Source organism: Saccostrea cucullata, unplaced genomic scaffold, assembly GCF_032062105.1.
Source record: "Saccostrea cucullata isolate Sc308-1 unplaced genomic scaffold, CSIRO_AGI_Scuc_v1 ctg2176, whole genome shotgun sequence".
Taxonomy (NCBI): Eukaryota; Metazoa; Mollusca; class Bivalvia; order Ostreida; family Ostreidae; genus Saccostrea; species Saccostrea cuccullata.
Genome location: NW_026923850.1, coordinates 191155 through 206303, shown reverse-complemented (window position 1 = coordinate 206303; position 15149 = coordinate 191155). Strand labels below are relative to the sequence as shown.

The window sequence follows — 15149 nt, the reverse complement described above, 5'->3', positions numbered from 1 at the left end:
ATCAAAAATTATAAATAAATGAATTAAATTAGACAACATTTTTTTTTAAAACTTTATTTATCATACAAAAGTATTTATTTAGGAAGGGGGGTCTTAATCAAAATCTATATATTAAGCAAATAATTTAATATTAAAAACAAATAGGAACAAACTTTAAATATTTTCTTTTCAAGAACCATACCCGGAGTACTTAACGAAAATCCTTGATGTTACTAAACGTCAAAAGCGTAACAATGCATGTAACGTTTCTCAACACAATCACCGTTTAACCCAATGCATTTCTTATGTCGTTAAAACAGTCTTCAAAATTGTGTACAAACTGTTCGGATTTTGTATGTAAAATAACATTTAATACTTCCTGTTTCAGATCCTGCAAATCATTAAAATTTTGTCCGCGAAAAAAGACTTTATTTAAGGAAATATGAAAAAGTCATGCTACGAAATACATTTTTACAGCACTGTAATGTCGAATTGATGGTATTCCTTCACGCATGTCATCTTGTTAACTGTTCCTTCCGTTCAAAAATTAAATATTCCACTTCAATTCTAGAGTCAGCTGTTTCTTTTATTATATGTTCCCGCCTATTGAAAGCAGTTATGGGTCTCTGTTGGTGTTTGTACCGATCTAAACTCAAAATTTTATCACTGTTCACTGGTCCACCTTTTCAAAAAGCGTCACTTTTTCGAACAATGTCGATCGTGTCTCAATAGATTTTAAACTCAATTTCTCAGTCATTTCTATAAACCGGATATTAAAAAGTTTGCAGCTTTGTCGTTTTATCCTTTGTCAATTTCACAATATAAAAAAAACAATCTTAATATCCGCGGAATGTTACAAAATGCAAAAAAAAATTATAGATTAATAAACAACTATTTATTTATTTTTATTTTTTTTTGCTGTGCTCCGGGACACCATCCCATATTTATTATTGAAGACATAATTTTACTTTTGTACTTGAAATTGAATATAAGTTCACATTTTTTTATTCACATCTAGTAAAGGATTATAAATATGCTAATAATATATCAATAATTCCATTTGTTTTAAAATTTTAGTTTGTCCACGAACCCTAGTACACGTTCTTGAAAAAGTAAAACTATGTCGAAAGAAGTACCTCTTAAGAATTTCAACGATCTGTTCGGTGTTTTCTGCTGAATATTTTTTTTATTCAACCATAGTTTTAAATGTTTTTTTTTTAAAGAATACATTTACTATGGAGTAAAATCGCTACGTAATGTAAATGTTTGTGAAATTGCAAATTCATGAGTAAGGAATTATTTCGGTATTGTTTAGTGTACAAATTCATTTGAGGAAAAATATTAGTAAAGCTACAGTTTTCTCTAAAAAAGTTTTCAAATGAAATCTGGGGGGTAAAATTAGATGTAATTCATTGCATGCGTAAAGTATAATACATATATTACATTGTGTCGAGGGCAACATACCAGAATATTTGCCCCAAGGTGATATGAAAGCCATGGAGTGTTGTGTCGCCCGATGCCGAAGGCTTAAATAGTGTCACCGATGGGCAAACATTCTGGTATTGCTGCCCGAGAATAAAGCCATGTAATAATTGGTTTATATTTTTTTAAAACATTGAACCCAAATCGGTCAACCGACAATCCGACATGGAACATATTTATTGAACACTAATGCATATATCATTACATGTATGTTGAGTATTATTCAGAAAGAACTTTATTCGGTAATAACCAATATTTTCTCCACCAAATCAAACTTTGATGGAGATATATTTAATTAAGTTCTTAAACAGGGGAGTATATGCTGACTTCAAAGCACTGAATATTTTCATAAGTAATGACGCCATATGTACGTAATGACGTCAAAACATGACGTAAAAATTAAGTTTTTTTTCGAATTTTACAGAAAAATGTACATTGTTTGTCGATATTTTGAGTAAAAGTCATCGAGCGCATGTATGTTCAGGATCAATATTTTGATATAATGTGTAGAATGATAATATCAATGAAATTTGTCAATATTCTTCCTGAACAAACTTGTGCTCTATAAATTTAAAAGCTAAAATTGATGAAATGTTATCAATTTTGTCCTCTTTCTGAAAAATATAGCATATAGTTCTTTTCCGTCCTGTTTCATCACGTTCATGGAAAAATAATTTCAGTATGCTGACACTGTTGTTGGTAAAATTTGTTACAAATTTTAGGATTTTTTCTCCTCAATTAAGTAATCAAATTCCTCAAATGAACAAATCGCAGAAGTAGTCTTGACTTTTTTTAATTTTTGCGGAACTGTTTACGTTATTTTAGCAACTGCCTCTGTGAATTTCGAACCCGACGCATTTAATATGCAGAATGAAACAAAACTGTGTTTGGGAGGGCACGTAACTGTTTCATGTGGAACATAACTGTATCCGGCATGATTCAGAAGTTTTTCAGGGCATATGGATAAAAATAATATATTTGTGATATAATGGGAAAACGTCTTCAAAAATGTTATATATGTAGTTGTTCAATTATTACAAATATTTGATTTTCTTCACCAAACCCTGGGTCCACTCAGCCACAAAGAGGTTGTCACGCGTATCTACACATAAACCCCGTGGACGATGAATATCACAGTTATCAATGTAACGGAGGAACTTTCCGTCCCGATGTAGGATGTGGATACAGTTGTTGTTATAGTCTGATGTCAGGATCTGACTCTTGCTGTCTGTTACGATGCCGTATGGATAAAACGATCCTTTGGAAGTAGAGCTATGACCAGTATATTTAAATCGGAGTTCTCCCGCCTTGTTAACCACCACTACTGCACTTGCGGCATTGTCAGCAACACAGATATCCAAGTTTTTATTCTCACAGATGTTTTTACTGTAGTGACAAGATGAATAGAGAGGCTGGCCTACACTATCAAACTGAATGATTTGTTTTTCTATGGAACCAGAGTAACGGACAACTCTAGACTCTCATCATACATGGCAACTAAAAGGTCACCACATGAGGTACTAAAGATGTTGGTAGGAAGCCATCCCTTTAATCTGATCGTTTCATGTATCATTTTATTCTCCACTATGTTTACAGTTCTTTCATCTTGATCAGCATACACTAGATCTCCTGCACTTGTCACTGACATGTCATGTGGTATGAAGCCTGATTTGGTTTGGACTGACTTCAATAGGATACCCTGGAGGTTATAGAGTTTCATAATTCGGTTTCTCCCACGCGTCCAGATTTCGTCTTCACCATAGCAAGTTACACTAAATAGTTCATCATACCCAGTCTGTATAGCAGTAATGAGTTTTGGTTCATCCAGAACCACTTTGTTATGATGCTCTTCTGTTGTTGACAATGCCGATAGAGAACCAAACATTTCACTAATATTCTCTGAAATGATCATCTTAGGAGAAAAAGTTGGTAATGAAATACTGACTTTAGACGATAACTTTTTAAATTCGGCATTTCTAGATTTGTGTGCAGATATGAAGGAGACATTATTAGAATCCAGCATTGTCTTCAGATCACAAATACTCTGTTGAACATCAAGAGTAATTTTTTTTAATTCATCTTCTTCTTTCTTTAGAACAGCCAAATGTTTTGCCTTCATCTCACCAATCTCTGATTTTCGTTTGTTGACAATAAGGATAATTTCCTTTTGCAAGTCTTCACCTTGCTTGGTTACTGCTGTTGTCAGTTTCTCATAATTGTCTCCAAGTCTTCTTTTTCGGAGTTTAAATCTGATGCAATTTTTTCATATGCAGGATAGATTCTTTCCTGTAGTTCTTTCAAATCTGTTTCTATATCCTTGGTTTTAGAACTTAATTTTTCCTGAGCATCTGATAAATCATGCCCGTTGTGTTTTCCAGATGAGATGCAGGAAGCACAAACTGGAATATCACAACTCTCGCAGTAAAGTTTACAATGTTTTTTGATGTGGATTAAGCATCTTGCATGGGTACTTTTATTTAAAATATCTGTGTTTGTACGGTACAATACTGTGTCTTATTGAATGATCAGAGAGGTGTTTTTCAACGCAGACTATACAGAGATTTACATGACAATGTTCACATTGACTCTGTAATGCAGCTGCTTGACATAGGTCACAGAGGAGGATGTCTTGCGCACAGTACCGGGGGTCCATTATACGTAATTGTATCTCATGACCATGATTCTGTGAAAGAAATTATGAAATTAGAATATAACTAGTACATTAAATTCAATCTGCTTATCTATGAATATATCTAAAACGCATTTTGTAAGGCATCATTTGATTGGATAGAAAAATTAGTTTTGTTAGAATAATCTATGGTCTCTGCGGCAAAATAAATTATTAAATATTGAATATTGAATAATTATTGAATAATTCATTTATCTCGATGTTAAGATTAAGTTTGATTCAACACTAAGACATTTTTATTTTTACACTAAGTGGAAAACATCAAGTTCTCAAAAGCTACTTTCAATTTATTTATATATATTGGGCTTAATCTACTCATTGCCAATCAAGTGGGTTTAAAGTATTTTTTAAAAATTTTACTTCTCAGCTATGTTATAAAGGACCAATATGGAAAAGTAACCTTTGCATCGTTTTAATATGTATTGCTTCTTTTGAAAAAAATTACAAAGCAACTGAATACTTGTAGAAAATGTATTATAGCTATCAATTATGGATAGGACAGGGCCGTAGTTATTACCAGTTATATCGCACGTATCAGCTGTTTGTCACGTGACTTGTATAAAAATACTAGAATTGTAAAGCTGAATGTAGGAAATGGGGATAGTGCAAGGGCATACGCTTGTTTTTCAAGAAAGAAATTGATTCACATTAAAAGAGGTTTATATCCTTTACTCAAAAAGTGCTGGGAGATAGTCAGTACTGTTTGTGAAGTACTTAAAATTTTGCCGGAAAAGCTTATAATAGCTTAAAATTTCCCCTTCGCTTAAATTCTGTTATTAATAAAATTGATGTTATGCAGACCAAGATCAGCTCCCAGCAATTTTTTAATATATACACTGTATGAGCAATAAATGTTCCTAATTTCAGCTCAAACAAATAGTCTATGCCCATGCACTTTTGATGTAAATCACGAATACGCTCATCGTTTTAGCGATATTCTCTATATTCTTTATCCCTGTGCAGCTTCAACGCTACTAGATAAATTCATATTCTAATGCAATTGTTTTGTAAAACACTTTTTCATTGGCCAATGCACTGATGTTTGAAGCAGTAAAACGAGCATTAACGAGCGTGAAAGCCTTTTCATTGTGACGTCATAATAGAGCGACGCAAAAACACAATGCTCCGTGACGTATTTCTGTAACAAATTCATAAAATAATACGTAAACAACAAACAAAATGCATGGATTGCTTACGCGTCGCCGGTAAAACTCAGTTTGCAACCGTTAAATCAGCATTAACGGTCGCAAATACCAAATTAGGAGATAGTTATTCCCTAATTCTATACACATTGTATTTAATAAATTATTTTCTTTTAGTTTTAATGATTAGGTCTAAAAATTAGCAATGGTATCGTATTTATTAAGCATTCTAGTAATTATTAAACTAGTGAATCTACTCCTCTGGATCACTTGTGCTGCGTCATGTCATAGACCTAAAACGAAGGGACCACCGACTTATGACGTCACAATCACTATCTTCTTGCGCTCGCAGCGCCCTCACCGGGATGTATAGAAACAGACTTCCTGTAATGAAATCAATGTTGTCGCATCACTGATTTCTGCATTCTTTTAGGAAATAGCAACAAATTAGGAATATCAATCACTTATCTAAGCTTTCTTCGACGAAATGATCTCGATGTGCTACTTCGGAAGTTATAACTTTACGCTATGGAGTCGATGGAAACGTTTTAACAGCATCAGCTGACTACGACGTGACATCTCTTGAATGCTGTCGATTATATTTTACGGTAGTACATGTTTATCTTCTTAATTATTTCACAAAATAAGGACACAGTTTATCTACCAATATTTGAACAAACGACCAATTTCAGATCTTCGCTGAATTAATATAAATAATAAATACATTGTGAAGTGCTGTTTACCATAAGTGCTTGAGGACGGGACCCCCTCCCCCTTTTTCGATATAGACCCCTGGACTTTTTTTCTCATAAATAATCCTTCATTGACTTATTTATGATAAGATCTATACCAAATATTAGAAAAATTACCTGAAGCAAACGTTCTTTAGAATCTACCCAAAACTCTATATAAAAATCAACGAGAAGGTGTTAAATTTTTATAGAAGGTTAGTTTAATCAAATTTTCTGAATTGCTAAGATAGATTATATCACAAATGTGTCATCCATACATAATTTATGTGAAAAAGTCTAACAGGCACTGGGATCTATATTTATGTGAAAAAGTCTAACAGGCCCGGGGGTCTCTAATGGGGGAGGGGGGGGGGGGGGGTCCTGTCCTCAAGCATCTGTGCCGTTTACAGTTTTTAGATCAACAACTTTATAAATTGAGATTAGATGTTCCCGTGAATGATCTACATAATTATGTATTTTTAAAAAGTTGGATTTATATAATTTATGTAATCATGTTAATTCAGGATTACAACATTGTCAGTGTGGAAAAGATTTTCTAAGAGATTATTTTTTTTTTCATTTTTCCCCACAGGTTGTGTTGATAGCCTGTCCGCTTCTCAAATGAGAATACATGTAGGGGTCTGCCTAGAAAACAAAACTGTTTGGAAAATATTTTTAATTTAGAACATGGTCATGCCGTGTACCACCTGGTATGATGAGTTAAATGTGAAAGAACAAAGACTGGTCACAAACCTGCACAGGATTAAATCAACAAAAGTGCCAAGTGGTGTGTCCCATGTATGCACGGCTGAGTTGCACATGACTGGATTTCAATGATTTAATTATCATGTTTAGAACTTCAATTTTTTCAACCAAACTGTGTTTATCCAGAATGTGATTATAATTAACTTTTGTATATCATAACTCAAAGACAAACTGCATCAATACCGGTATAAATATTAAATACATTTAATGTGACTGTAATGAAAAATTATTAAAATCATTGTTATATTTAATTTTAGACTTTTCCTTTTCTATTGTGAGCTTATATTGGTGAGCACTGTTTTAGATATATATATGGCTTATTTAATGTCTTTTTAAATTATCTACTTTCAATGTATCAATCACAACTGAAAAAAAGCAAAATCATAATCGCTGAGCATCATGTTCAATCTTATCAGTAGCTTTGAAGAACAAACACTAGTAAGTAATTATTTTATATTTGCAACTCTGATCAAATTGTTTGATCTTGAATCGACTGTTTAAATAGAAGTAACTTACTGTAGCTCAAAGCACACGGACACTTGCAAATCTGATCCTTTTTATGAAATTATACTCCATTTACCTTGTTAGGTAGGACTTTAGGGAAAATGTTATTTTTCATATTAAAAGAATCATATTTAAATGGGAACAACTCATAGGCGTCGGAACCGGGGTGGGGTGGGGGGGTTTCCAAATATATACTTAGTATAGACATTGAACATATCTTCGTAAGTTTAGCCCCCTCACTTTCCACAGATACGTCTCAGTATAGGTTAAAATGGGGAAAGTGGTGGAGTATGGAAGAAAAGTTTTGGTACTGGAGTTCGAACCATCCAACCCCTCCCCCCCCCCCCCCCCCGCGCCCACGAAATAGGATTTTCGTGCTTGGGAAAAAGACATTTCCCCCTTTTTTTTTTTTTTTGCTTTTCAGGTTTTTTGGGAGGTACAATTTTGTTTTTTTTTACACTTACTTAGCCCCCCACTTTCAATTTTCTTCCGACGCTAATGCAACTTTACCCCTTTTAGCCCTAATGGTAACTTTCAAACCCTAAAACAGTTTGACAAGCTAAAAAAAAAAGGAAAAATGTCTCCTTTTCGTACAATTCCGTACAAACTCGAAAATCCTGTGGGGGTGGGTGGGTGGGTAGGATCGAACTTTTTGCATACATTATAATAAAAAAATTTGGGTGGCTATAAACTTGCCAAAGGTACTCATTACTTGTGTTACTGTACCATAGTCATGCATAGGGGCCTGTTGCGATATCAGCGTTGTCAAACACTGCTATTAAGCATAAAATGTTTGCTCTTTAAAAAATTCACGTATGAAAAGGCCTATCTGTTTCTTAAATATGGACTTTTTTCATCGAGCAGCATCTTGAGCATAATGAGCAACCTCATATGCATTTTGTCAGATTCTCTGTGATCATGGTTATCATCTGTCATCTTAAATACTCAAACTGTATAGCTTTTTGTACACATTAAAAACTAGCTGCAATAATGTAGCCCTCTCCGATTTTTTTTTTTTTTTTTTTGAGAGGGTTACAACTCCTTAGGATCTCTATAATGGTGCAAGATGCGGGAGTGATCCACTCCCGCACGGATTTCGGCTCAAATTATCAGTAAACGGCTATTTTATTATCATCTCTTACCTGGAATCAAAAAATGTAATTATGCAAAACATAAATCGATCCAAAAATATTCACAACGATCCTGCATCATCCATATATCGGTTATTTTTCGTGTATGTCAACAGCACAACTTGAATTTATCCGCCATGTTTACTGACCTTGATGGATTGTATTTTGGGACAGCCAATGAGAATTTAGGTTCTATAGGAGCGGATCTACTAGGAATTCCCTTATTTTAAGCATACGTATCGCTGTTTGCGCAAAAATAACACTTGAAATGATTTTATTTATCGATGTTTTTATGATATATTTCAGCACAGTGGTTTATAAACATCAACATTTGCTTTATTTAGTTGTTCTATATTTCAAGCGAAAAGTCTCAGTATGTCTCGCGTGAACTGTCATGGCTGCTGATTAATGCAGCTGGGAAAGACACAGATGGTTACATGGTTTTCGAGTTTAACAGGCTATGTTGTTGACATTGAATAAAAATTCCGTCTCAGAAGAAGTAAGTTTAATGTAAAAATAATTGTTTTTGCCTTCAATCGCCCGTATCAAAGAAAAATATTTGCACCATTACGAAGATGCGATGGAATTGTAGCCCTCTCCAGAAAAATATCAGATTAAGAAAATCGGAGAGGGCTACATTATTGCAGCTAATTAAAAACAAGATAAATACCTCAAACGCTGCTTAAAGAACTCTTTAGTGTATTAGTAAAAGAATTTGGTACATTCGGCAAAAGTTTAATTCATTCCATGCTAGAATATCTCGACAATGTAGATGTAAATAACGTAATCCTTGTAATGCCGGATGTTTTCTATGCATCCCGGTGAGGGCGCTGCAATCGGAGGGAGATCGTATAGTGATATCTATTGTGACGTCATGGAGTCGGTGGTCCCTTCGTTTTAGGTCTTTGGTCATGTCAAGCCTGATGACGTCATATTTGACAAAAGGCTTTCTTCTATTACTCGACTGTTTCGCTATCAAGTATTGCAATTTTGCAAAATTTTATGAAAAATTGATAAAAATAAATAAATTCAATCTGTTATTTAGGCATGCTCGTGTTGTTATTTAATTTTCGTGGCTTGTTAAATTTCAATGACGTCACAATTAAACTTCCAAAACTATGTACATGGAATGTGAACTCTGACCTTCCTTAACATAAACGAGTTTGGAATAGATAGGTATAATGGTTGAGGGTTTGAGTTAAATGAATTGAATACTTCAAATAGTAAATGGTTAGATAGTAGCCAAACCAAGGGGTTTATAATACAGTTATTTAAGAAAGTCAGACATTTAGACTTTTCTGAATAAAGACGTTATGGGTAAGAGCAAAATTAATCAATAATAATTATAAAAACCAGTTGTGAGTGTCTTAGGGAATTGACGTTAAGCTGTGGGTGTGTCTGTAGAAGATTGAGAACACAATTCTTATATATCTATTTATGGGATTCTATTGGAGAATGCAGTGCCTCAGTTTCTCCCTGGCCTGTCTCTTACCCTGTCTCTACATAAGAAAACAATTAAGTACTGTGTGATATACCGGTACCTCTATTATCATTCCAATTACATGTAATCATTTAGACAGAATGAAAAAAAAATCTATCTAACCCTTGAAAAGGACCTGCTCCTAAGCAAGCTACCTAGGAAATATCTTTCAGATCTTTAAAAAAAAACACAGCCATTATACAAAGTCAATCTAAGGTATTATATAATCAAGTTTGTACAGATTATGACCGCAAACTTCCTTCCCAACGGTTTTGAAATCATTTCTGCTTTCTATAGCTAACTTAAGCGATATGGACAACATTCATTTTGTTTATTTTATGTTGTTGAAATTGTTTTTAAAAGTAAAATTAAAATATGGCTGTTTTTTTCTTATGTTATGTAAGTAATTTTTAAAAATCTGAAAATATTTCTTATTAACATTATAATTAGTTGATATTGATTATTGTTTATTGTATGTACATATTTTTTTTCTTTCTAACATATCACTGTTTACTGTTTACGTTTGGGAGGTCGTGAGATCGAATCTTTGCCCTGACTGTCCTAAATATAAGTCGATAAAAAAATGGTTACCAACTGTTCCTTCGCTATGCGCTCAAAACTTTGAAGTGAACGTTGCGGGTCCTTCGGATAAGACCTTAAAAACCAAGGCCTGGTGTAATGGCAGCTAGGCCTTGGCACGATAAAGCTCCTTCAAGGCTCAATGGCCCTGAGTGCTGAGTAAAGGACAATATTTGAAACCCTTCACTGGTCTGTGGAAACGTCTCTATATGAGTGAAATATTACTTTATTTGACGTACACCAACATCAAACAAATCAATCACTCTTACATCATATTCTATTGTAAAGGACAAGTGCTCTTAAGAAAAACTTAATTGGCCCTTTTTTGTGCCATTTTACTTTGGAATCTAGCGAAGATGCTTTAGAATATATTACTAAATTGTTTTCTATTGGTCATAGTGTGTTACCAGTGGATATTTCTAATTAAAAAGCATGTTAAGTATCACTTAAATCAGCATGGATTTGAAACAATTGTATATTTTGTAATGCCCATGGATACTTTAAATCCGGAAAAGTCGTATACTGAACCTTCTTTTAGTTTCGTTTATGTAAGTCAATGTGAATTGAAATTTAAATCGATACTTGTACAATCGGATGGTTGATCATACTCGGGCGCTTTTACAGAATGTTACTTCTTGCGCCAAATCTGTTTTTAAAAATATTTTGTGAAGTTGTGTTGTTGTCTGTAGCTATAATAATTAAATTAAGAAATTGGTATTCTTGCTTTTGAAAAAATACAATAAGACTTTCATTGAATTTGAAATTGAAAAGAAGTGTTTACTTGGCTTTCAATAACTGTTTCATTGTTTTGCATATTAAAGGTTAAAAATGTTTGACACTTTTATGAACAACACTAAACTCTCTTTACCATTCTGTGTTCTTAAAAACAAATACATACAAATATCTCTTAGCGGCACAACTTTGACTTACTGATACAAAACCTGCCTCTGTGAACAGTGAACACATTTGAGGAATGTTTACCTGTGTAGATCTCACGTGACTATCAGTATTTTAAATAATTTAGAGCACACGTGGGTTCAAAATGGGTCATGCAGGTAAATATCTTTCACTTGCTATACGAAAAACACAGTATACTTTTTATACATTTTTAATATTTTATGTACCACCCTTATTGTGTGCAAACTTTTACACACGTTTTAAAAATGTATTATGCGAATCACTAGTTTGAACAACGTAAGGTTCATATTTAACAAAAGCTTTGAAATGATCGAATGACCGTTCTCGATTTACCATGGAAAACCACAAATGTCGGCTGACCTTTTCTATTTTGTTTAGTTGTTCTTCGTATATTTGTGGATTTCAGCGGTAAAATTTGTTGAATCGTGTATGTTTTAGATATCAATAGTAATTTGAGATGAAATTTTTTGCTTAATTTGTTTGTTTATTTTTCCCATTTTGCATAAGTGCATCCATTCTTTCAAAAAGGCATTTAAACACATGGAAGCATTTTTCTCATAATAAAGTATTAAAACTTCTGACTGGCTAAACTAAGATATTTGTTGACATTGCAAACCCTACACCTATGGAATTTTGGGTCCAACTGAAATTACAAGTTAAAAGAGAAAAATGTCGTATCATATGAAAAATTAGGTCGCAAGAGAAATATTCAAAGCTAGAGTTATAGGAGTGTCTTACCTTTAAATTCAATATCGTATTCTTGTGTTTGTATTTTAAACATTGATCACCTTCCTTAATGCTAGTTTTCTGCTTAGATTAATTTTTCAACCGATAAAATTTTAATCATTCGTGTACTGCAGCCATGAGTCAGTACTCAGAAGTGTTGCTTTCCTAGTTTTTATGTAAAGATCTTTATAACATTTTGTCCGGTCATAAAATTATAGGATGTAAAAAAGGATATGACCGGCTACGTGGTACACTTCTTCTTACAATAATTTATTGTGTTCGATGCAATTGTTCAATACTCTTTATGGTGTTTGGGGAGTCTGTGTTTAATTCAAAATGTATTATTTTATTAGCCTAATTTTGGCGGGGGGTTAGCAAAACGATTTACAAACAAGAAAGAAAGGTGGAAGGATCTAGATGACAGAACATACATGATCTTACATATACTGAGAGCAATGCTTAATTGTATAATCATTGATAAATGCCTATACTGAATATTTATTTTGTATATGTTATGATTATACGAGTATATAGTTAAGTAAATGGAGAAATACATATATGCATATGAAGGAACAAGAAAAGACATAATTATGTCATATGTAATCATCCCAAAATATTATCCCTTTTCAGTTGAGGCGGTTTATCAAGAAATCTAACAGGTAATCTAAGAATCATCACATTATTTATTGTGATGATTATTAAAGGGGATAAATTTGTTCATATTACAATATCAAGGTTTTTTCTTATTTTTCTATGTGAGCTTACATTTGTCACATTGTTATGACTTATCTATGTTGATTGGTTTTTGAAATACCTAGGAAGGGTTCATCAAAGATTTGAATCTTAAGGTAATTCCACCCTCCTATGATGTCATAGGTTTTTGCAAAAAATGTAATTAGTTTAAATAAAATTTAAATTAAAGTGATTCATATTAAAATACAATCTCCCTACATGTAGGTATCCACCCCTCTCTCCAGCTCGACCAATAATCTTTTGTAAGTCAGGAAGTCTATGGTTTTTGTCGTGGAAGACTGGGTCCTGGTGATAACACGGCGGGCAGGAAGATTGACTCCAGATGACCTTAACCATGTTAACTGACCCCTGTCCGAATGCCTTTTCTAAAATGCCTCTCTCGTCAAAGGTCAAACCTGCATAATCAAAGGTCAAACCTGCAAGACCAAAGCTCAAAACTGAAAGATCAGGGACAACAACAACAACAACAGAAAAATAAGAAACAAACAAAAAAAACAAACAGTTATGATATTTATATTTACGTATTTCCAAGCAAAAAATATTCATTTAGAAGCAATTTTCTTCCAGAAAATATTGAACGCAGACTTGAACAAAGTTTACATTGTTACCAAAGATGTGTCTTTACATATTATACGAGACCAATTACTGAAATTGCGCTCTATCTTAAGAAAAAAAGCCAAGAAAAGACCTATTTTTTGCTTATTTTGATTGGATTTAAAATAAAATAACATCATTTTCGAAATGAGTTGGATTTTTTTCTTCATTTTTTGCATTGTACATAGCGCCGAAATTTTAATAATTTTTTTCTGCAATATATAGCTGCACGCAACGAGGACTCCCGTATTAACAACAAAAGAAAGAATCTATTTAACCATTTTTTGAATGTATGTTAAAATTAGATGTCATATTTTTATATTTCCTTCTAATAACATAAATTGAAGTCATAGTATTTCATTAGAAAATTAAAAGCACTAAAAGATTACACTTTTTCGGGAAAAAATAATTTTCGACAAATTTTCCATAGGAAGTACTCGGCATTCATATGATCTTACCAGGGACTTATTTATACAAAATAGTATATATAGTCCTATTCTCTTTAGAGAAGTGACAGGGGTATCGCATGTAGGCGAAAGCCTGTCCACTATTCTAAAGAGAATAATATAGTCCCTGATCTTACATCATATTTTAATTTGGGGTTAGTTCATAAGAAAGTAATTTTTAGTTATAATTTAATAAAAAGTCAGCCTGCCTCAAAACTGAAAAGTCTTAAAAGTTACAGGAAACGGCTATTTTATTCATTAAAAGTATATATATAAAGCAAAAACGACTGGGGGTGTGAATAAGTAAAGCAGCGAAACGAACCCGGAACCTGCAAGCGTCAAATCAACCCTGATTCCTGAGAGGGAGCGGTATTCTCAAAATGTCGTGAACAAGAGGAAGGCATAAAAAACCGTAGGCCTAGTTTCTTCTCAGATTTCAAGAAAAAATATGCAAGGTACAATTTAATTTTAGACCAAAATCTTCGTTTGATAATGACGAGTGATGATTGTCTGTGTACTTATTATGACTCGTTCACTAAATCATAGCCTCAAAAATTCCTAGAATGGTCCACAGGTGGCCTTTGTCCGAACAATCTGACGTTTTTCTGGCTTTTTTAAGATTTCGATATTTTACATGCCAGGAAAACGTCAGAACCGGCGCCATTACAAAAACTGGGAAATCGCCGCCTCCAACCTGAGGCGGCATTTAGAAGTTGATTTTCGATACTTGTAAACCGATTTGCTGATTTGACATATTATCAATAATACAAAACCTTTAGTACTCACCAACATCGTTTTTATGTTTTGTTTATGAAATAATATAATCTGATGAACACATTTTATCTGACTGTCGAGATTTGTTTTCATTTCGTGCATTTTAAAATCGTGCAAGTTCTGAATCGGAATGTGGAGTGGTCATTTCTATTCATCGCTATTGGTGAGTTCTAGTAGCATTGTGCCATTGATAAATTGTGATTTCGGCATTTAATTCGGTTCCCAGGTATAAAAAATCAACTTCGGTTGAAGGCGGTGAAATTCCCAGTTTTCGTAATGGCGCCAGTTCTGACGTTTTCCTGGCATGTAAAATATCAAAATCGTTAAAAAGCCAGAAAAACGTCAGATTTTTCGGACTAAGGTGGCCTATGAATGATCAGGATACATCAACAGCTGGTCAAAGCGAGATAGAGAGAGAGAGTTAAATTAGGTCCTAATGTAGTAGAAGAAATGCCCC

At 33.4% G+C, this 15149-nt stretch overlaps 1 protein-coding gene across 1 annotated transcript; it reads right to left on the bottom strand.

Annotated features, from left to right (window-relative positions):
* Positions 1-91: 91 nt before the first annotated feature.
* LOC134265088 (uncharacterized) lies at positions 92-12266 on the bottom strand. The gene is made up of 2 exons (XM_062747326.1): positions 12138-12266; positions 92-4144 (listed from the first exon to the last, which is right to left on the bottom strand). The coding sequence occupies exon 2, from the start codon at positions 3578-3580 to the stop codon at positions 2909-2911; it is 672 nt and encodes a 223-aa protein (XP_062603310.1). The 5' UTR covers positions 3581-4144; positions 12138-12266; the 3' UTR covers positions 92-2908.
* Between the last annotated feature and the right edge of the window lie 2883 nt (positions 12267-15149).

Excerpts from the sequence above, each read along its gene's own strand:
- LOC134265088 (XM_062747326.1), bottom strand. The coding sequence starts at position 3,580 with ATGAAGGCAAAACATTTGGCTGTTCTAAAGAAAGAAGAAGATGAATTA.